Raw genomic sequence first — 23,935 nt, 5'->3', positions numbered from 1 at the left:
TTGTTTTTTTTCTGTAAATCTATGGTAAACCGCTTTAGATTAACGCAAATCCTCACACTGCAGAATTAGTATCTTTCAGGATATTCCCTCTGCTGAGGCAAGAAACACAATATTTGAAATGTCTATATAAACTAGAAGTACAAGGGGAAAAAAGCATGACAAGATTGATGGAACTAGAATACTGAGAAAAAAAGAGAAAGTTTGGAGAATGTTAAGAGGTGTTTTACTAGTCATTCATTCTACAAATAAGTATTGAGCTTCAGCTAAATGCACTCTCTTAAGTTAGTACTTGTTCCCTCTTATTACCTGACTAACAAATTGCTCATGGATACCAGCTGAAATGCCATGTTCCTCACTTCCCCACAAACTGAATAAGATGTCCCTCCCATGTGTTCCTACAGCACCGTGTATTCCTTCTTGTAACTGGAGGTGAATAATATAGGCTGTAGGTTAAAATTTTAATCGACTTTTTACAAACAGCAGTCATTTTAAACCTTTATATAGCCAGGAGAAGAGCCACTAAGAGGTACAGGTCTCAGCAATAGGCTACAAGTACCTTATTCTTAAACAGGAATTATTTGAAAATGAAGATAAAGACATGGAACACTGCTGGATGCAGTGGCTTACGCCTGTAATCCCAGCATTCTGGGAGGCTGAGGTGGGAGGCTTGCTTGAGCCCAGAAGTTTGAGACCAGGGCAACATGGTGAAACAACATCTCTACAAAAAAAATACCTAAAAATTAGCTGGGTGTGGTGGCTTGTGCCTGTAGGCCCAGCTGCTGGGAAGGCTGAGGTGGGAGGATCGCTTGAGCCCGGGAGATTAAGGCTGCTGCGAGCAAAGATGTTACCACTGTACTCCAGCCTGACAGAGGAAGACCCTGACTCAAAAACAAACAAATATGTTTAAGAGGAAATCTACCCAGTGAAATTTGTACATGATGAGCCTTCATTCTTTAGTTTTCTACTAAAGCATTTATCAAATTAAAGCTCTTGAAATTTCAAGAATATGTATCTGCAAGCATCACTGGGAAGAAGCCCAACTATATTCACTGGAATCCTGTGCCTCTATTTGGTTATAAGGTGACTGTCCACGGAGGGGCAGTAAAGTGTAATGGTTTAAAATTCAGGTCTTAACTGTAATCCCACTGCTAATTTTTTTATTTCTTAAAATATAAAAGTGATACAAAAATTTTAAAATTGTATAGAGAAATTGTGGACTTCCTGAAGGATTTGAAAAATTAGCCAAGCTATATTACTCAGTTAATAATTGACACAAAGGCTCTGGTTTGCCATGTTCTATATTGTGGATAGGAAATACCATTTTGCCATACAGGATTTTTTCTTTTTTAATATAAGCATACTTATCAGTCTTTTGTGGCTTCTGAGTTTCGTATCATACTTAAAAAGATGTTCCTTATTATAAAGTAATTTTAAATGTCCCATATTTTCTTCTAGTACTTTTATTATTTTATTGTTCAGATTTAATTTTTTGATCCATCTGCAATTTATTTTGGTATAATGTATAAAGCATGATTCCAATTTTATTTTTTCTTCCAGATGGTTACCTAGTTGTTCTAACACTGTCTACTGAATTCATCATTTCCCCACTGATCTGAAATGCTACCTTCATGATATTCAGAATTTTTGCATGATATGAAAGACTGATTTTTTTTGGGTCCCGATTTAAGTGGAAAGGTCCTCATGTGCACTTTTTAAAGTGCACTCTGTCCCAGAGTTTGTTGTTTTAAATATTTTAAAAGTTGTCTATCGATATGATACCCAAACAGGACTTTTCTCCTCCCTTCATGAATTTGTCATTACCCGGCTCATTTTAGTTTCTTTAAGTGTACTGCACACAACCTTCAAATATTATGAACATTTCTCTCTCCCAGCTGTCACTACACCAAACTACATATGTTAGATTTCCCTAAATCATCTCGCTGTGCTCTTTGCAGCTCTTCTGTAGACTGTTGATATCGTCACCTAACAAGTTATTCGAAAGTTCCCATAATTACTTAGGTGAGGCCTCAGAGTGAAACTATCCAGTTCCTTCCCTAAATGGGCATTCATTTCCATATAACAAGGATGGCTATGTTTGGGGCAAAATAGCAGATTTGGAAGCACAATGGCGGTTATTTGTTGGCTCTTGAAACAATCCACCTGGTGGGGTGCGGGGGCGCGTCCTACACAAATGCCAACTGCTATTGTGGGAATGTTTTGCTATTTATTCCAGCAAAATGATTCAGGCAGAAAAAAAAAGGGGGGGTCGCCCTCTACTAGGTCTTGAACCCAAAGAACTGTTTGCACAGAGATTCATCCAAGATACATCACAGGCTCCACCTTAGCAGCTGCTCTCTCAAATGTTTCCTGACTCTCAAGTCAGTCTCCGCGTGAGGGGAGGAGGAGGACGCTGCCAGCAATGGCGCTGCTGGCACGAAGGCTGGCCTGCAACTTCTATTTAAAAGCTGAACCAAAATATGCTTGGCGTCTGCAGTCTATTTAAAACTTCAAGTTAAGACAGAGAAAAATTACTCTCCATCCTGAATGGGCCTTGGGTGTCTCAATCACAGACAAGAGTGGCAAATGGTGAGAGTCATAGAGTGGGAAATGAGGAGCGCTGAGGGAGCAGGGCCAAACTGACGCCAGGCATGAAAACAGAAGCCAGGGGACCGGGCTTGGTGGCTCACGCCTGTAATCCAAGCACTTTGGGAGGCCCGGGGGGCGGATCACCTGAGGTCGGGAATTCGAGACTAGCCTGGCCACGTCTGTACTAAAAATACAAAATTAGCCAGGCGAGGTGGCGGGTGCCTGTAATCCCAGCTACTCGGGAGGCTGAAGCAGGAGAATCGCTTGAACCTGGGAGGCGGAAGTCGCGGTGAGCCAAGTTCGCGCCATTGCACTCCAGCCTGGGAAGCAAGAGTGAAACTCCGTCTCATAAAAAGGACCTCGGATTCGGACTCCTAACCCGAGGCTCTATCCGCAATCCCTCGCGACCCTGACCTTTCGCACACGTCAGCCACCTCTGCTCAGCGCCCCTCCCCGGCTTCAAGGCTTCCTCCTCAGAACCCGCGCCTCAAAGTCCTCTCCCTAATTTTAGCGAGGTGCTCACCTCGAGAGACGCCCCAGCTCAACAGTCTCCACCCTTCAAGGTCCCTCTCCTCAGCGCGCTTCCTCCACAGCGCCCCTCCCTCACTCCCTCACCCAAGCGCGCCACCCAGAGGAGGCTCCTCCTCGTTTCCCGCCCCTCAGTCCTCGCCCCGCCCCCTCACCCTGCGCCCTGCCCCGGCTCCCTCCTCGCTACGCCCCTTCCAGGCCACGCCCTCGGGTTCCCCTAACTGTTGGCCCGTTCGCTCCCCTGCCCCTCGGTCTTAGCCCCGCCTCCATTGCTTTCCGCCCCGCCCACTGTGGGCCCGCCCGCTCCACCCTCGCCCCGCCTCCTCACCTGCGCCCCGCCCTGGCCCCGCCCAGCCCCTCGGTCCTCGCCCCGCCCTCCTCGGTTGGCGCCAAACCCTGTGGTCAACGGCTCGCGGATCTCCAGGCTCCGAGTTCTCTGTCCGAGTTAGAATCCTGTCAGCTGAGGACTGTCGGGAAAGGTCGGGCGGGGGCAGAGGGGTTTCACCTTAAAAATCTCGGGGAGACTGGGTACGAGGGGGGTAAGTGGCAAAAACGGACAGCGTGCGAAGATTCTGAGGGGGCGCTCGTTTTGAGATGGCGCGCTTCCCTTTCTCCCTCCTTTTTTAGGGCCCTAGTGACTTGGAGCTTTCCGCTCCGACCCCTGGGGAGGAATATTAGTGACCTTGAGGGATTTCCAACCTCCTTATTTTAAATCGAATCGGACCTAAGTCTAGGAGGGCCCGCCTCGTCCTCCTGACGAGGGAATCCGGTGTCAGGAAAATTTCCGGCGGCCTCACGGGGGTCTGCCCAGACCTCCTGCGGACGGAGGCGTCGAGGGCGATCCGACCGCGCTGCTGCTCCCTCCAGAGGTGGCCTTAAACCAGGGGATGGGGCAGCCCTCCCTTAAATCCAACCGTTTAGTCCATCGACGGCTCCTTGAGAGAAGGGGACAATCTTTTCATTTCATCACGGGGACAAGAAATGGATGATATGCTTTTCTCTTCGATGGGGACAGTAAATGTGGAACTGGGGTGCTCATACATATAGCTAGCCATCTGAAGGACAGAATCCCAGAAGATCCCGTCCAAACGGTCTCGGTTGCCTTCCATCCTTTGCTGTTTGCGGTGCTCGGTGGTCGGACCCTGCTTCTGCCTTAGTATTAATAGTCTGTGGCCGGGCGCGATGGTTCACACCTGTAATCCCACCACTTTAGAGACCAAGGCGGGCAGATCACGAGCTCAGGAGATCGAGAACATCCTGGCCAACATGGTGAAACCCCGTCTGTGCTAAAATACAAAAAATCAGCTGGGCGTGGTGGCGCGCGCCTATGGTCCCAGCTAGTCGGGAGGCTGAGGCAGGAGAATCGCTGGAACCCAGGAGGCGGAGGTTGCAGTGAGCAGAGATCACGCCATTGCACTCCAGGCTGGGCGACAGAGCTAGACTCTGTCTCAAAAAAAAAAAAAAAAAAAAAAAATAGTCCGTTTCTTTTGTTCTAGGTCCCACCCCTGACTTTGGTATCAAATGAGGAAATGGAATAGACCAAGAAAAATGATTATTTGGATGGCATTTTATTGTAATAAGCACAATCACAGGTCGTGGATTCCTGAGATTTCTTTTTGAGTCTACAATGTTAAATCAAAGACTTTCACTGCTTTATCAGCTTTAATATTATGTATCCACCATATTTTTAAATCTTAACAAAATCGGCCTGGCACTGTGGCTCACGCCTGTAATCCCAGCACTTTGGGAGGTCGAGGCGGGTGGATAATGAGGTCAGGAGTTGGAGACCAGCCTGACCAACATGGTCAAACCCCATCTCTACTAAAAATACAAAAATTAACCAGGCATGGTGGTGCACGCCTGTAATCCCAGCTACTTGGGAGGCTGAGGCAGAAGAATCACTTGAACCAGGGAGGCGGAGGTTGCAGTGGGCCAAGATTGTGCCACTGCACTCCAGCCTGGGTGACAGAGCAGGACTCCTCAAAAAAAAAAAAGAAAGAAAGAAAGAAAGAAACTAGTAAATACTGTGAAAGAAAGTATAGCTAATGTTCTATGAAACAAAAAGGTAGATGTTACAGGAGTATCCATTCATAATCATAGCAGGCAGGAAGGCATTCACCATAAATGAGAAAAATAAAATCCATTTATTGAGGACAAAGTTGGAGGTGCCAGGGAGGACACAAGGAAGAATTATATAATGTCAAGGTTCTTAGAATGTTGTTGTTAAACAAGAAAGGTTAAAAGCAATATGCAATTCTAAATAACATTTCAAAGCAATAATAAAGATATTACATAGTCATGATTAGCTGTGCAATGGAAATCAGTTGATAAATGATCACTGTTGGGGAAAGAAAAAAGCTACCCCCCAATTTGCCCCTCAGGCACTTGTGTGTGCGTGAGGACTCACACACACACACTCACACACACACAAGAAATAATGCCACATGCCTTGCAGAAAGAAGATAGGTGGGCCTAGTCTTTCCAAGCTAAATACTTCTCTTCTAGTCCTTGGTGACTTTGAAATGAAATCAGAGGCCTCAGGACAAAGGACTACTTTTTTTTCCCGCTCCCCTCTCCCCAGAGGACTACTTCTTAAATATATTTCTTATTTTCCCAGAAGCGATTATTTTTCTGTTGCTCACCTTTCAATATGAAGGAGGATCATGTGGAAGAACCAGGATTCCAAGATGAAGAGGTATGACTAGAACGTTGAAAGATATGTAGACATTCAGTCATTCCACAAAAATCAAGTTCCTTCTCAGTTAGTATTTTTAGAAACTGAAAGTAGAAATAACACATAGTTATATATTGCAAATATGTAACAACTTCTTTGGCAAGGATGCTAAGATTAGCTACTTAGCAACTGGTATGAAAGTATTTTAATAACTTAACAGCTGGTATGGCCATACTGGTACCTATACACAGTGATACCAAATAGCAGCCTTGTCCTAGAGGAAGGAGTTTAGGATCTGGAAGGGAAGAAGGTTGAGAAAACATATTTAAAATAGGTCAAATGTTGTTCCAGTCTTTTGGGTAAAGGTTTCAAAATTTTAGGGAGGACATGACAAAGGTAATTGACTTCCAAGCCCTTTCAATATTGGTGCTTCTTCTAAGTATGTGTTTGAAAAATAGTATTGATCCTTCCTCAATCTGTCTAGAGAAGTGGAATTTGAGGCATTTTGGAGTGACTCATAGTATTGAATCACCTCTTTAAAAGATGTGAAATAGCTGGATATGAAGAATCAAAACTTCATTTTTTCTGTTTCATCTTCTTTAGGAATCTTTGTTTCAAGATATTGACCTGTTACAAAAACATGGAATTGTAAGTAGTTTTTCAATGCTGTGTTAAGTTGTCTGATTCAGGATTTCTCAGCATCAACCTTACGGACATTTGGGCCTGGATAATGCTTTTTTGCAAGGAGCTGTCCTGTGCATTGCAGGGCCTCTACTCACTCACTACATACCAGTAGCACTCCTCCAGCTGTGACAACCAAACTGTCTCCAGAGATTGTCAAGTGTACCCAGAGGACAAAATTAAGTTCTATATGTCAGGTGACTGGAATAAATGATGTTGGCAGAAATCCAGACTTTGAATAACAAACTGGGTGGACTTTAACAGCAATCAGTTGATAGTAAAACTGTGCTGATATTATCTGTTGTAGCCCTCACATTTAAGCTCTTTTAGTGGTTTTAGAAAATAGAAGCAAGAGAAAATCCTGGTCCTTTGGTGATGTAGTTATTTGCATTCTCCATAGGCAGAGGAAAAAAATCTTAAAAAATTTAAAAGAACATGTTGGTAATGAAGTTCTGTAAAAGGAAGGAGCTGAACTGAGTGGGTGAATGTGTGATAAATTTGTTAGCTTTTCTACCAACAGACTCTACTTTTGAGTTCCTTGTTACATTGCCATGGTCTCACTAACATTTTTGGGAAATCAGGGCACAGTCAGAACATTTGGCAGCCTGCTGAGTATGTTCTACTCAGATATTTCCAGAACATTTGGCTACATGGTGGGTGGATTCCACCTGGCTGCTTGTATAAAATTGGCATCATGGTGGAAGGAGATGGACACAGAAACACATGACATAGTATGGGAGCCTTTCAGGCTGGCATCATCAGTCTGCTGTGCTCATTCTTTAATTTACAGAACATGGCTGACATTAAGAAACTGAAATCAGTAGGAATCTGTACCATCAAAGGGATACAGATGACAACAAGAAGAGCACTATGCAATGTCAAAGGACTCTCAGAAGCCAAAGTGGACAAGATTAAAGAGGCAGCAAACAAACTAATTGTAAGCAAAATCCATTCTTTGCTGTTTTAGCTTAGAAGGGCCTTGTGAATCTTTATAGGCTTTCTCATTATGAAAACTAGAAACTATTGTGGGAACTACGATTCCGTAGATCACAATATATTATACTCTCCATGTTAACTTTTTATCACTTCAGTTTCAAAGCAACAGCAATTAATTTCTGAAAGATGAAGGTAGGGCCGGGCGCGGTGGTTCAAGCCTGTAATCCCAGCACTTCGGGAGGCCGAGGCGGGTGGATCACGAGGTCAAGAGATCGAGACCATCCTGGTCAACATGGTGAAACCCCGTCTCTACTAAAAATACAAAAAATTAGCTGGGCATAGTGGCACGTGCCTGTAATCCCAGCTACTCAGGAGGCTGAGGCAGGAGAAGAACCTAGGAGGCGGAGGTTGCGGTGAGCCGAGATCGCGCCATTGCACTCCAGCCTGGGTAACAAGAGCGAAACTCCGTCTCAAAAAAAAAAAAAAAAAAAAAAAGATGAAGGTAGGAATTAAGAGACCTAGAACACTAATGAAGGTAATTATTTTTGCCAAAACTTTTCTTTTTGTCTCCCTTTATATTACTTTTTCTGGCTGTCTCTGCCTTTCCTTCTTTTCATTTTTATTTTTTACCTTCCTCTTCCTTAATTTTGTCTTGTCTCCTCAAATATCATACCTATGGCTGTTGGGAAGCACTCAGTACCAAAGAAGTTGCTCTCTCCTGGTATAGGAGATTGATATATAGCCAATTGATATAGCCAATTGATAAGAGAGCACTGGATTAGAAAAAGACCAACAGTGGTTGAGTCTACATATGTGCAGTTGAGATAGATAGGACCAAGAATATGCTCACTGAAGCAGCTGAGCTAAACTAACCCATACTGATACAAGGCAAGTGAGCCCCCAAAATTGGGGCTTAACCTGGGAGGGTTCTTAGCTTTGCCCAAGAATGAATTTAAAGGTGAGCCAGTGGTATTAGACAACAACTTTCATTGAAGCAGCCTAGTACAGCAGCCACAGAGGTACTGCTCCTTGCAGAGCAGGACTACCCCATAGGCAGTATGCCCAAAAGTAGCAGCTCAGAGGCAGTTTTGCCATTATAGTTATACCCACTTTTAATTACATGCAAATTAAGGGGCAGTTTATGCAGAAATTTCTAGGAAAAGAGTGGTAATTTCTGGATCATTGTGTCATTGCCATGGAAAGCGGCAGTAACTTCTAGGTGTTGCCATAGCAATGGTAAACTGACATGGCACACTGGTGGGCATGCCTTATGGAAAGCTGCTTCTGCCCTGGACCCTGTTTTAGCTAGTTCTCAATTTGGTCTTGTGTCTAAGCCCCACTTCTGGAATCAAATCCCACCTCCTACCTTATGCTTTCTAGCAGGGCCCATGCAACTGCCAGGCTACCAGACAAAAGCATACGTACCTTTGACCCAAGCTTTTATGTAGAGCTTTTGGGAACCACTAGAGGTACCACCTCTGGAAATAGAAAAGCAAAGAAAGGTAGTCACTAAGCCTTCCTCTTCTTTTAATAGCTGGCCTCTCCATTTCTCTATCAGTATATAAGGGTCTCATTCTCAGCGAGTCTGAGAAGCTCTCTTCGCCGACAGCCATTTGGTTCCTTTCTCCAGAGGTGGTCATGGCATGAGAGTGATGCAAGTGGCAGTGTGATCCTGAACCTGGAGAGGGCCCAACTGAACTGAATTATTCTGAACCCAGCTCAGTTGCTCTAGCTTCTGAGTATACTCAAGTGGTGTGCCCACAAGTCAATTCCACAACTGCCAAAGTGTTTAAGAAAGCCCTTGAGCAGCACCCAGGGTTTGGGAAACTGCTCTAAGACATTAGACTTATTTTCTTTGGAAATTAAATCTCATTACCAAAGAACCCCTCTCCTTCTCAAGAACCCACTACTGCACCTAGAATCTTCTCCTTTCTTAGCTTAAACTGTTTAATTTTTTTTTATTTTTATTTTTTAAGAGAAGGGTATCAGGCTAGGTACAGTGGCTCACACCTGTAATACCAGCATTTTGGGTGGCCGAGGCAGGCAGATCATGAGGTCAGGAGTTCAAGACCAGCCTGGCCAACATAGTGAAACCCCATCTCTACTAAAAATACAAAAATTAGTCAGGCATGGTCGCGGGCACCTGTAGTCCCAGCTACTCAGGAGGCTGAGGCAGGAGAATCGCTTGAACCTGGGAGGCGGAAGTTGCAGTGAGCTGATATTGCACCACTGCACTCCAGCCTGGGCAACACATGGAAACTCTGTCTCAAAAAGAAAAAAAAAGAGTATCTCACTATGTTGCCCAGTCTGGGTTTGAACTCCTAGGTTCAAGTGATCCTCCCACCTCTGCTTCTGAAGTACATCGGACTACAGGAATGTGCCACTGTGCCCAGATTTATTTATTCATTTACTTTGAGACAAGGTCTCACTCTGTCACCCAAGCTGGAGTACAGTGGCTCAATCACAGTTCACTGTGGGCTTGACCTCTTAGGCTCAAGTGATCCTTCCACCTCAGCCTCTGGAATAGCTGGGACTATAGGCACATAGTACCATGTTCAGCTAATTTTTAAAAATTTTTTTTAGAGATGAGGTATCTCTAAAAACTCCTGGCATCAAACAGTCCTCCCACCTCAGCCTCTCAAAATGCTGAGATTACAGTTGTAAGCCACTGCATCCAGTTGTTTATTGTTAAAGATAGAGAAAGAGATTGAGAGAGAGAGAGAGAGACAGAAAGAGAGAGAGGAGAGAAAGAAAGTACGTTAATTTCATAGTATGGTGGTTCCAAACATTGATGTGTATCAGAATCACCTAGGTGTGGCTAATAAAGAAAACAGAGGCCCAGGCTCACTGAAGTAGGATAGGACCTGGGCTTGCCTGTCCCCATTCTCCAAGTTCTCCAAAGTTTGAGAACCACAGTCATAGTATAAAACAACAGAGGGAAACACATTAGAACTGCATTGGGGCCTATTTCACTGGTCCTCCACTGCATCAGCTGTACCTTTTTAATCAGTCAATAAGTAGTATATCTACCATGTGAAAAATATTGCCTCAAGAATAATGAAAACTGGAATATCTGTGCTCCTTGAAACTTCTACAGCTGGAGAAAAAAAAAAAAAAACATGATGCTGTTGGCCAGGTGCAGTGGCTCACGCCTGTAATCCAGCACATTGGGAGGCCGAGGCAGGTGGATCACAAGGTCAAGAGATTGAGACCATCCTGACCAACATGGTGAAACCCCATCTCTACTAAAAATAGAAAAATTAGCCAGGTGTGGTGGCATACGCCGTAGTCCCAGCTACTCGGGAGGCTGAGGCAGGAGAATTGCTTGAAGCCATGAGTCGGAGGTTGCAGTAAGCCCAGATCACACCACTGCACTCCGGTCTGGTGACAGAACGAGACTCCATCTCAAAAACAAAAAAAAAATGATGCTGTTGAATGAAAAAAAATTGAATTGTTCAGTAAAATACCATCTGCTTTTTGCCATAAATATATCTCATTTGGCCAGATGTGGTGGCTCACACTTGTAATCCCAGCACTTTGGGAGGCTGAGGTGGGTGGATCACCTGAGGTGAGGAGTTCAAGACTAGCCTGGCCAATATGGTGAAACCCCATCTCTACTAAAAAGACAAAAATTAGCTGGGTGTGGTGAAAGATGCCTGTAATTCCAGCTACTCAGGAGGCTGAGGCAAGAGAATCGCTTGAACCTGGGAGGCAGAGATGGCAGTGATCCAAGATTACACTACTGCACTCCAGCCTGGGCAATAGAACGAGACCCGTTCTCAAAAAAAAAAAAAAAAAAATATATATATATATATATATATACACACACACATCTATATCATTTAATTTTCACAGCTACTCATCAAAGAAACACTGTTATACCTGTTTGATCCCTAATAGGAAGCTTAAATACAGCAAGATTAAGTAGTTTACTCCATATCATACAACTCATAAGTATTAGAAACATGATTTGCCCTAGAAAGGGCAGCTCTAAAGCCTATGTTCCTAACCATAATCTTGTACTGCCTTCAAGGACAATTGAATTGTAGCTTATACCAAATGATGACCTTAATAATAGAGTACATCATTTTGGGCAACATTTGAAAAAAAAAAAACATCATCTTAAACCCTTTCTGAACATTTCCTTTTATATTTCTGTAGGAACCAGGATTCTTGACTGCATTTGAGTATAGTGAAAAGAGGAAAATGGTTTTCCATATCACCACCGGGAGCCAGGAATTTGAGTGTGTATCTTACATTCTTTATAACCACTAAGCACAATCTTTGGAATATCATGTTTCTTTTCCTCTTTCTGGTTATTTCTACTATAAGTAGTAGAAGTAGCTTCTTTATTTGAAGTTTAGGGTTTTTTTTTCTTCTTTTTCAAAATGCAAACTGAAACAAATTCCAGACTGCTTGGAGGAGCAAGATTAAATGTCTTACGAGAAATTCAGAACCAAAACCTAGTTGCTGAATCAGCCTATATTAATCTCAAACCACTTTTAAAAATCAGTTTAACTTTCATTTACTTTCCTTCTCCATTGATGAAGGAGGTTTCATTGCACATTTTGGTTTTACTCAAAAAGCAGTTGTTGGCCGGGAGCGGTGGCTCACACCTATAATCCCAGCACTATGGGAGGCTGAGGCGGGCAGATCACCTGAGATCCCAGCACTTTGGGAGGCAGAGGCAGGCAGATCACCCAAGGTCGGGAGTTCAGGACCAGCCTGACCAACATGGAGAAACCCGTCTCTGCCAAAGATAAAAAAATTAGCTGGGTGTGGTGGCGGGCGCCTATAATCTCCGAACTTTGGGAGGCTGAGGCGGGTGGATCACGAGGTCCGGAGTTTGAGACCAGCCTGGCCAACATGGTGAAACCCCTTCTCTACTAAAACTACAAAAAATTAGCCGGGTGTGATGGCATGTCTCAGCTACTTAGGAGGCTGACACAGGAGAATTGCTTGAAACTGGGAGGCGAGGCTGCAGTGAGCTGATATTGTGCCACTGAACTCCAGCCTGGGCGACAGAGCAAGACTCTATCTCAAAATAAATAAATAAATAAATAAATAAATAAAATAGCCGGGCGTGGGGCCGGGCGCGGTGGCTCACACCTGTAATCACAGCACTTTGGGAGGCCGAGGCTGGCAGATCATGAGGTCAAGAGATCGAGACCATCCTGGCCAACATGGTGAAACCCCATCTCTACTAAAAATACAAAATTTAGCTGGGTGTGGCAGTGCACGCCTGTAGTCCCAGCTACTCGGGAGGCTGAGGCAGGAGAATCGCTTAAAAAAACGAGAGGCAGAGGTTGCAGTGAGGCGAGATTGTGTCACTGCACTCCAGCCTGGCAACAGAGCAAGACGCCCACTCAAAAAAAAAAAAAAAAAAAATTAGCCCGGTGCGATGGCACCTGCCTGTAGTCCCAACTACTCAGGAGGCTGAGGCAGGAGAATCGCTTGAACCCAGTAGGCAGAGATTGCAGTGAGCTGAGATTGCGCCACTGCACTGCATCCTGGGCAACGAGAGGGAGACTCCGTCTGGGGGGAGAAAAAAAAAAGGAAGCAGATGCGGTGGCTCACGCCTGTAATCCCAACACTTTGGGAGGCCAAGGAGGGCGAATCACCTGAAGTCGGGAGTTCAAGAGCAGCCTGATCAACATGGAGAAACCCAGTCTCTACTAAAAGATACAAAATTAGCCGGACGTGGTGGCGCATGTCTGTAATCCCCGCTACTCGGGGGACTGAGGCAGGAGAATCGCTTGAACCTGGAAGGTGGAGGTTGCACCCGGTGAGCCGAGATCGTGCAATTGCACTCCAGCCTGGGCGACAAGAGTGAAACTCCATCTCCAAAAGAGGGGGGAAAAAAAGAAAAGAAAAAAAATTTTACCCTGAGTTCATAGTTGACAACTGTTGAAGCTGAGTGATAGACATAATGGTTCATTATATTGTTTTTGTCTATGTTTGTTTATGCTTGATATTTTCTATAATAAAAGATTAATATATAATATAAACGGTGGGGTTTTTTTGTTTGCTTATTTTGTTTTTTTTTTTTTTGGAGACGGAGTTTTGCTCTATCACCAGGCTGGAGTGCAGTGGCTCGATCTTGGCATCACTCCAACTACCTGGCTCAAGCAATTCTCTTGCCTCAGCCTCCCAAGTAGCTGGGATTACAAGCATCTTCCACCACACCCAGCTAATTTTTGTATTTTTTTTTTTTTTTTTTTTTTTTTTTTTGAGACGGAGTTTCACTCTTGTTACCCAGGCTGGAGTGCAATGGCGCGATCTCGGCTCACCGCAACCTCTGCCTCCTGGGTTCAGGCAATTCTCCTGCCTCAGCCTCCTGAGTAGCTGGGATTACAGGCACGCACCACCGTGCCCAGCTAATTTTTTGTATTTTTAGTAGAGACGGGGTTTCACCATGTTGACCAGGATGGTCTCCATCTCTTGACCTCGTGATCCACCCGCCTCGGCTTCCCAAAGTGCTGGGATTACAGGCATGAGCCATCCACTGCCCCAGCCTAATTCAACTATTTCTTACCACCTCTACTGTTACCTCACTGGACTAAATTACCACCTATTAAGATCTCCCCTAGATTATTATAATAACCTCTAGTTAACCTCCCTCCTTGAGACCTTGCCCCTACTGTTTTTTTTAATTCACAAAAGAGCCAGATTGGTCATTTTAAAACATAGGTTTGGCTGGAGTACAGTGGCCCGTAACACCCTAATGATTCCCTGTCTCACTGTATGTTTGTTGTATGCTGTCAAAATCTGGCAGTTACCCTTCTAACTGCTAGCATTACCTGCTAGCATATTTTCATAACATCTTTGAACATTTTCTATTCTGGCATGTTCTCCATAAAATTTGGTTTATGTAAGATAACCTGACCATAATGACAATCACTGGATTCTCCTAATATCTGTTTTTCAGTATCTTAAAAATTAAAGCCGGGCATGATAGTTTATGCCTGTAATCCTAGCACTTTGGAAGGCAGAGGCGGGCAGATCACTTGAGCCTCAGGAGTTTGAGACCAACCTGGGCAACATAGCAAGACCCCAGATGTACAAAAAAATAAAAACTTAGCCCAGTGTCAGGCGACAGAACAAGATCCTGTCTCAAAAAAGAAAAAGAAAAGAAAAAATATTGAAAATTCAGTTGACTTTTAGAAACATAGTTCCAGGACAATATTAAACACTCAATTTAATATCAGACAGGCTAGGCACTGTGGCTCATGCCTGTAATCCCAGCACTTTGGGAGGCCAAGGCAGGCAGATCACCTAAGGTCAGGAGTTTGACACCAGCCTGGCCAATGTGATGAAACCCCGTTTCTACTAAAAATACAAAAATTAGCCAAGCATGGTGGCAGGCACCCGTAATCCCAGCTACTTGGGAGGCTGAGGCAGGTTAATCTCTGGAACCTGGTAGGCGGAGGTTGCTGTGAACCAAGATCACACCACTGCACTCTAGCCTGGGCAACAGAGTGAGACTCTCTCATGAAATAAATATATATAATAATAATAATAGTTAAGACGATCTGTAACTCTAATTTGATTCTAAAGATTAGTAAGACATAGGCCTTGCTAACCCATTTACTATTTTTAATTTTTTTCTGAAAAGAATTTTTTGTTATTTTTAAGCCTACAACATGCAGTATTCCCAGGCCCCATTTATTATTGAAATAAGAATGGCAGAGCTTATCATTTGTTTTGCTGATCCACTTCCCCATATATAATTGAACCTGTGATCTGCACAGGTGGCATGCTATTTGTTCAGCCAAGAATTCCTGTTCATGTTCTGTAGATAGATAGATGATAGGTTAGATAGACAGATAGATATGATAGTAATGATATGAATACTTTCTCCTCCCTTAATATTTTCTACTTCTGTTCCTGTTACTAATGCTTTCTTTCTATTTCCAGTAAGTTGCTAGGAGGTGGAATTGAAAGCATGGCAATTACAGAAGCTTTTGGAGGTAGGTAGAACCTTAATATTTTGTTAAATGAAATTTTATACACCCCCACACACATCTATGTGTATACATACACATATAATTAAATAAACAACCAATAATAAATTGTACCTATTTTGGAACTTAAAAATCTCAATTATCATGAGATTATTCTGTACTGCAACAAAAATATATACCAACATTAACAGATGGGTCTTATCGACACTTTTCAACTTTTTTTTTTCATGAGACAGTCTTGCTGTGTCACCAGGCTGGAGTGCAGTGGTGCGATCTTGGCTCACTGCAACCTCCACCTCCCAGGTTCAAGCGATTCTTCTGCCTCCCGAGTAGCTAGGACTACAGGCGCATGCCACCACACCCAGCTAATTTTTGTATTTTCAGTAGAGACAGGGTTTTACCATGTTGGCCAGTATGGTCTCAATCTCTTGACCTCGTGATTCGCCTGCCTCAGCCTTCCAAAGTGCTGGGATTACAGGTATGAGCCACCATGTCGGCCACTTTTCATCTTTTATTTGTGATTTCTATAGAAGATAATAGATTTTTTTTTCACGTATTTGTTCAAAAGGTAATTGAAGAATAAGGCTGATTTTATTTCTAGGCAATTTCAAATTCTATGAACATAGAGACTAGATTCTCTCTTCCCTGATTATGTCTTTTTTTTTTTTTTTGAATAATAGGTACAGGGTCTTGCTATGTTGCTCAGGATGGTCTCAAACTCCTGGACTCAAGCAGTCCTCCTGGCTCGACCTCCCAAAGTGCTGGGATTACAGGCATGAGCCACTGTACCTGTCCTAGCCTCTATTTTTAAAAAGCAATTCATGCATAGCTACAGAGTGTATCATATCTGACAAATCCGGTATTGCTGTCCTTGGATAACTAAATCTGTTTTTTGTTGTTTTTTTCCTGTTAAGTTGGGCACTAAATCTGGTTCTCATTATTTCTGTTGACTCAATCTTAGTGGCTTACCTTCTTCTTTATTTATTGGTGTTTCTGAGCTTATTGTTTGATTTTAATCTATGAGAGTTCAATGGACCTATATTGGTTAAGTAGGAAAGTTTTCCTCCAGAAAGAATTTGCTTTTGCTGTTAGCTAGGGGATGGCACCAATTTGAGACTACTTCAGCTGCCCTGTGAGGACCTTAGTTCAGTAGGGAAGCCCCAGGCTTTCTTTCCTGTGGTAGAGTTGTTTTTGTTTTTTGTGTTTTTTTGAGATAGAGTCTCACTTTGTCTCCCAGGCTGGAGGGCAGTGGTGCCGCCTTGGCTCACTGCAATCTCTGCCTCCCAGGTTCAAGCAATTCTGCCTTAGCCTCTCAAGTAGCTGGGATTACAGGCACCTGCCACCACACCAGGCTAATTTTTGTTTTACTGGGGGGGGGGGTTTGTGGGGGAGGCAGGAAGACGGAGTCTCATTTGGTTGGCCAGGCTGGAGTCCAATGGTGCGATCTTGGCTCACTGCAACCTCCGCCTGCCAGGTTGAAGCAATTCTCCTGCCTCAGCCTCCCAAGTAGCTGGGACTACAGGCACATGCCACCACACCCGACTGATTTTTTTGTATTTTAGCAGAGACAGGGGTTTCACTGTGTAGCCCAGGCTGGTCTTGAACTCCTGAGCTCAGGCAATCCGCCCACCTCGACCTCCCAAAGTGCTAGGATTACAGGCCACTGCGCCCGGCTAATTTTTGCATTTTTGGTAGAGATAGGGTTTTGTGCCATGTTTGCTATGCTAGTCTTGAACTCCTGACCTCAAGTGATCCACCCATCTCAGCCTCCCAAAGGGCTGGGATTACAGGTGTGAGCCACTAAACTTCACCCCATCTGGTAGGGTCTTAAACTTTCATTTCTATATCTGTTCCTAAGGAAAACTTGGTTTAAATTAATTTATATTAAACAAATAAGCCCAGGTGTGGTGGCTCACTCCTCTAATCCTAGCATTCAGGCAGATCACCTGAGGTCAGGAGTTTGAGAACAGCCTGGCCAACATGGTGAAACCCCGCCTCTACTAAAAATACAAAAATTAGCCAGGTATGGTGGTGGGCGCCTGTAATCCCAGCTACTTGGGAGGCTGAATCAGGAGAATCATTTGAACCCGGGGGGCGGAAGTTGCAGTGATCTGAGATCACGCCATTGCACTCCAGCCTCAACAACAGAGCAAGACTTCATCTCAAAACAAAAAATAACACCCAGGATACTCTATAAGTAAGATTTGGCAGTTGGAAAAGAAAAAGAAAACAGTAATATTCTGAGGCCATGTTTTATTCTTTATGAAAATATCTAAAAATTATGCATTTTTAGAATCTTTTTTTATGTATTTCACAGAATTTCGTACTGGAAAAACCCAGCTCTCTCATACCCTCTGTGGTAAGGATATATAACAACAATAACAATAATAATCATAACTATTATTTATCAGATATCTACTATGTGCTTGATACTCTAAATAATCTCATATAATCTGAACATGCTTGCAAGGAAACTAAAACACAGGCAGATTAAGTAAACTGCCCGTGGTTATACAGCTGGTCTTAGAAATGTGTATGTGCTGGCCTATGAAAACCTGAGTAGAAATAGAAGTTAAATGGGTCTATGAATGTGTTGGTGAGGAGTCCACTGTCTCAATTTTTCCCATTCCATCTTTTCTATATCTTTTGTAGAAGAGTGACACAAAATCTATGGGTTGCTAGAATCTTTCACTTTTCATTACTTAAAGTTGGCCCTGGCCGGGTGCGGTGGCTCAAGCCTGTAATCCCAACACTTTGGGAGGCCGAGGTGGGTGGATCACGAGGTCAAGAGATCGAGACCATCCTGGTCAACATGGTGAAACCCCGTCTCTATTAAAAATACAAAAAATTAGCTGGGCATGGTGGCGCGTGCCTGTAATCCCAGCTACTCAGGAGGCTGAAGCAGGAGAATTGCCTGAACCCAGGAGGCGGAGGTTGCAGTGAGCCGAGATCACGCCATTGCACTCCAGCCTGGGTAACAAGAGCGAAACTCCGTCTCAAAAAAAAAAAAAAAAAAAAAGTTGGCCCTAAGAGAGACTTAAAAACAAAATTGTTTTAAACAAAATAAGTAAACATATCTCCTTTTCCATAAGGCAATACTGTGCATTTCTTTGACCTATGGAGAAGGAACTTGGCAAAGTGGTTAAGAAAGGGGTTCTGGAATCAAAATGCCTGACTCCAATCCTGGTTCTATCATTAGCAGCTGTGTGACCTTGGGCAAGTTTCTCTGCTTCTCTAATTTCCCCCATCAATAAAATTGAAATAATGATAGTGCCAAATCTTAGGATTGCCTTGAAAAGTAAATGAAATAATGTATATACCTGGTATAAAGTAGCTCCTTAGTGTTAACTACTACTACCTAAAAAGTAAATGCAGCTGGGCACAGTGGCATACGTCTGTAATCCCAGCACCTAGCACTGGGAGGATCTCCTGAAGTCAGGAATTTGAGACCAATCTGGTCAACATGTCTCTACCAAAAAATACAAAAATTAGCTGGGCCTGGTTGCATGTGCCTGTTGGGGAGGAGGCTGAGGTAGGAGAATCACTTGAACCCAGGAAACAGAGGTTGCAGTGAACCAAGATCATGCCACCATGCTCCAGGCTGGGCAACAAAGTGAGACCTGTCTCAAAAAAAAAAAAAAAATGCATTTTTATGGTTTTTTTTTTTTGAGACGGAGTTTCACTCTTGTTACCCAGGCTGGAGTGCAATGGCGCGATCTCTGCTCACCGCAACCTCCGCCTCCTGGGTTCAGGCAATTCTCCTGCCTCAGCCTCCTGAGTAGCTGGGATTACAGGCACGCGCCACCATGCCCAGCTAATTTTTTATATTTTTAATAGAGACAGGGTTTCACCATGTTGACCAGGATGGTGTCGATCTCGACCTCGTGATCCACCCGCCTCGGCCTCCCAATATATATATTTTTTAAGTCAAACCTGTGAGTTCAATGTTTTTTCTTTTCTAAGTCAAACCGTAATTGCGTTTTTAAAATTTGACATACATTAATTGAAAGGTAACAAATTATATAGCAAAAATTATATATGTGACTTTTTTTTTTTTTTTTTTGAGATGGAGTCTTGCTCTGTCACTCAGGCTGGAGTGCAGTGACACAATCTTGGCTCACACAACCTCCGCCTCCTGGATTCAAGCAATTCTCCTGCCTCAGCCTCCAGAATAGCTGGGGCTACAGGTGTGCACCATTACGCCTGGCTAATTTTTTAGTAGAGACAGGGTTTCACCATGTTGGCCAGGCTGGTCTTGAGCTCCTAATCTCAAATGATCCACCCACCTCCGCCTCCCAAAGTGCTGGGATTACAGGCATGAGCCACCATGCCTGGCCATATTTGTGACTATTTCTTATAGGAAGAAAGTTAGTAATATTTAAATTCTATTTCCATTACTTGGGAGAACTAACTTTTACGAATATCTTCCATTGTGAAAGATAGTGAAATTATTTGTTGAATTGCTACTATGCTGGCAGAATACTTATAATTTTACCACTGGTTAAGTAATATGAAAATATAACATGTTTAGAAACAAAAGGATAATGACTCTTTGCAAAATGTACTAGAGAGTTGCAACAGCAGATTCCATGTTTATTTATATAGTCATTTGTACAAAGTTTATTCACTCCTATTAATATTAATTTTTATATGCTTCCTAGTGACAGCTCAACTTCCAGGAGCTGGTGACTACCCAGGAGGAAAGATCATCTTCATTGATACAGAAAATACTTTGTAACCTTTTTAATTAAAGTTGCTAAAGTAATAGTGTGATATAGGAATGTTACTGAGAGAGTTTGTCTGAGATATACCATCTTTGTAGTCATCCCATAAACCAGCAATAATGAGACAAGCCAAAGGGAAAACAATTACTGGTTAAGTTCTCAAACCACTTTTTCTTTAATAAGGTTTCACTTCTTCATATGAGTTTATGAGACAAAACAAATACATGAGAGGAAATTACATAGTCTTCATTTTTAATTCTCTTTTCTGAAGATTTTGCTTAATAGAAGTTTTTTTTTTTTTTTTTTTTTTTTGAGACAGTCTCTGCTCAGGAGGTATTGTGACTTAAAAAAAAAAAAAAAAAAAAAGAGGGCCGGGTGCGGTGGCTCACGCCTGTAATCCCAGCACTTTGGGAGGCCGAGGCGGGTGGATCACGAGGTCAAGAGATCGAGACCATCCTGGTCAACATGGTGAAACCCCGTCTCTACTAAAAATACAAAAAATTAGCTGGGCATGGTGGCACGTGCCTGTAGTCCCAGCTGCTCAGGAGGCTGAGGCAGGAGAATTGCCTGAACCCAGAAGGTGGAGGTTGCGGTGAGCCGAGATCGTGCCATGGCACTCCAGGCTGGGTAACAAGAGCGAAACTCCGTCTCAAAAAAAAAAAAAAAAAAAAAAGAGAGAGAGACAGAGTCTTGCTCTGTTGCCCAGGCTAGAGTGCAGTGCAGTGGGGAGATCTCAGCTCACTGCAACCTTCATCTATTCAAGCAATTCTCCTGCCTCAGCCTCCCGAATAGCTGCTATTGTTCAAGCAATTCTCCTGCCTGAGCCTCCTGAGTAGCTGGGATTACAGGCATGTGCCACCACATCTGGCTAATATTTTTGTATTTTTAGTAGAGATAAGATTTCACCATGTCAACCAGGCTGGTCTCATAATTCCTGACCTCAGGTGATCCACCTGCCTTGGCCTCCCAAAGTGCTGGGATTACAGGTGTGAAGATTATTGACTCACTGAAAGTCATGGTTCCAAATAAAGGGAAAGGTATGAAGAGGGCAAAAGTTCATAAGGAAAACAGGCAGAACCTGAAAGAATTGCAGTTTAATTCAAGTGTAAGGTATTCCAGGATATGGGCTAGAAAGATGATTGGGATCTTAGACATGAAAGGCTTTCAAACAAGATAGTGGATGTAAATTGGATACTTTAAAAATATTCTAGGCAAGTCGTGAGAACTTGATCTAGGTTGGAAGTGGCAAGAACAAAAAGAAAAGGAAAATAAATATTAGAGAGGAAAATTGATAGGACTTGATGGCTGTAGTTGGTAGACAAAGGAAAGAGAGGTTTGATAAACTATTCAGATTTTTTGTCTAGATACTGGGAGAATAGTGATGCAATGCTAACAATAGAACTGGGAAGATCATGTTTCAGAGAAAAGGTGATGTTCCATTTTAATGTACTAATTTTACTTTTCTTTGAGACAGAGTCTTTCTCCATCACCCAGGCTGGAATGCAGTGATAGAGTCTCAACACACTGCAGCCTCTGCCTCCCGGGTTCAAGCTATTCTCATGCCTCAGCGTCTCCCAAGTAGCTGAGATTACAAACCTGCGCCACCACGCCTGGCTAATTTTTTGTATTTTTAGTACAGACAAGGTTTCACCATGTTGGCCACGCTGGTCTTGAACTCCTGACCTCAAGTGATCCGCTCACCTTGGCCTCCCAAAGTGCTGGAATTACAGGCGTGAGCCACCACGGATGGCCTAATTGTTTTTTCTTTTTTTGAAACAAGGTCTCACTCTATTGTCCAGGCTGGAGTGCAATGGCCCAATTACACTCACTGCAGACTCGAACTCCCAGAATCAAGTGATCTTCCCACCTCAGCCTCCTGAGTAGCTGGAACTACAGACCCATACCACCATGGCTGGCTAATTTTTTTTATCTTTCATAGAGACCAGGTTTTGCCGTGTTGCCCAGGCTGATTTCCGACTCCTGGGCTCAAGCAACCTGCCTACCTTGGCCTCAGAAAGTACTGGGATTATAGGCATGAGCCACTGTGCCCAACCTTCATTTAATGTATTGAATATGATGTATATGAGGACATCCAGATAGCAGTTGAAAATATTGAATTCAGCTTGAGAAAGCGGTAGGGCCAGAGATATCGATGAATTAACCAAGTGGGAAAGAGAACTTTTAGAGAGAGAAGAGAGAATTGAGAACATAACTTTGAGGTATGTTTATATTTAGGAAGAGGATTAAAATGAGGAACCCAGAAACAGAGGAAGTAGAAGGAAATCTGGAAATCTGGAACCCAGAGACAGAGGAAAAGTCAAGCAAAAGGAAAGTTTCAAGATGAGAAGAATAGTCAGCAATGTTACACACAGATTTTGAGGGTGATGCCTGAGAAAGATCACTAAAGTTCAAAATTAGGAGTTCAAGCGAACATGTGCTATAGGGTGAGGTGATAGAAGCTTTTTGTAAATAAACAACAAGGGGCCAGGCGCAGTGGCTCACGCCTATAGTCCCAGTACTTTGGGAGGCTGAGGTGGGCAGATCATGAGGTCAGGAGTTAAAAACCAGCCTGACCAACATGGTGAAACCCCATCTCTACTAAAAATACAAAATTTTGCCAGGCATGTTGGTGGGTGCCTGTAATCCCAGCTGCTTGGGAGGCTAAGGCAGGATAATTGCTTCAGCCTGGGAGTCGGAGGCTGCAGTGAGCCGAGATCCCGGCATTGCACTCCAGCCTGGGTGACAACAAGATTCCGTCTCAATAAACAAACAAACAAACAATAAGGGAGGGAGGCAGTATGAAATTGACCAATGAAATTGGAATATCAACTATACTAGTTTGAGGAGGTATTCAGATGAAATTCTTTTTAACAACAACAAAGACCTGCACATGTTTGTAAGGCCATTCACAGTGAAGCCCCAGCCTGCCTCTCCAAGCTCATTACTTACCATTGTCATTATTAGAGGCAAAGAGATGAATCTGTTTAAGTCCATCCCATTGCCTGTAAATATGCTTTGTTATCAAAATTTTAACATATGTCTGGTCTCACTCCAGTAATCCCAGCACTTCGGGATGTCAAGACAGGAGGATCAGTTGAGGCCAGGAGTTTAAGACCAGCTTGGGCAACATAGTGTTTCTATGAAAAAAATTTCAAATTAGCTGGTGGTGTGGCTATGAATCCCAGCTACTTGGAAGGCTGAGGCAGGAGGATCATTTGAGCCCAGGAGTTCATGATTAGCTAGGGCAACATAGCAAGACTGTCTCTGCCAAAAAAAAAAAAAAAAAAGAAAAAAATCTAAAAACATTGTACATCAGCAGTTATTTAGATTTACTTACAAAGACTTTTGTAGGGCTTGGTGCAGTGGCTCATGCCTGTAATCCCAGCACTCTGGGAGGCTGAGAAGGGCGGATCCTCTGAGGTCAGGAGTTCGAGACCAGCTTAGCCAACATGGTGAAACCCAATCTCTACTAAAAATACAAAAAATTAGTCAGGCGTGGTGGTGGGCAGGCAACTGTAATCCCAGCTACTCAGGAGGCTGAGGCAGGAGAATTGCTTGAACCTGGAAGGCAGAGATTGCAGTGAGCCAAGATCTGGCCATTGCACTCCAGCCTGGGCTACAAGAGCGAAACTCATTCTCAAAAAAAAAAAAAAGATTTTTGTTTTCTTTGTTCGTTATGTTTTCTTACATCCCAAATGTTATTCTTTTCTGTATGTTCGTTTTGCTGGAATACTTATTTCTTTCAGAAATGTAATCCAGGTGGCTAACTTTGAACCTTAGTGTATCTGAAAGTGCCTTTATTTTGCTCTCACTCTTGGCTGTTAATTTGACTGGTCACAGAA

At 43.3% G+C, this 23,935-nt stretch overlaps 1 protein-coding gene across 4 annotated transcripts in view; it reads left to right on the top strand.

Moving 5' to 3' along the window:
* The first annotated feature begins 3,526 nt into the window (after positions 1-3,526).
* DMC1 (DNA meiotic recombinase 1) overlaps positions 3,527-23,935 on the top strand; it is a 40,867-nt gene continuing 20,458 nt past the window's right edge. The window contains exons 1-8 of one of the 4 annotated variants that reach the window (XM_012458954.2): positions 3,527-3,593; positions 5,732-5,809; positions 6,392-6,436; positions 7,260-7,406; positions 11,567-11,649; positions 15,323-15,375; positions 17,687-17,728; positions 20,031-20,103. In XM_012458954.2, the coding sequence (XP_012314377.1) occupies positions 5,765-5,809; positions 6,392-6,436; positions 7,260-7,406; positions 11,567-11,649; positions 15,323-15,375; positions 17,687-17,728; positions 20,031-20,103 (488 nt within the window). In that variant the 5' untranslated portion in view covers positions 3,527-3,593; positions 5,732-5,764. The remainder of the gene's footprint in view (positions 3,594-5,731; positions 5,810-6,391; positions 6,437-7,259; positions 7,407-11,566; positions 11,650-15,322; positions 15,376-17,686; positions 17,729-20,030; positions 20,104-23,935) is intronic. The other 3 variants (XM_012458957.2, XM_012458956.2, XM_012458955.2) reach the window with 3 other exon arrangements.

Source organism: Aotus nancymaae, unplaced genomic scaffold (assembly GCF_030222135.1).
Source record: "Aotus nancymaae isolate 86718 unplaced genomic scaffold, 86718_ANA_hifiasm-v0.15.2.pri h1tg000076l, whole genome shotgun sequence".
Lineage (NCBI taxonomy): Eukaryota > Metazoa > Chordata > Mammalia > Primates > Aotidae > Aotus > Aotus nancymaae.
The sequence above is the reverse complement of the archived record's forward strand: the minus strand, read 5'-3'. Positions and strand labels throughout refer to the sequence as shown.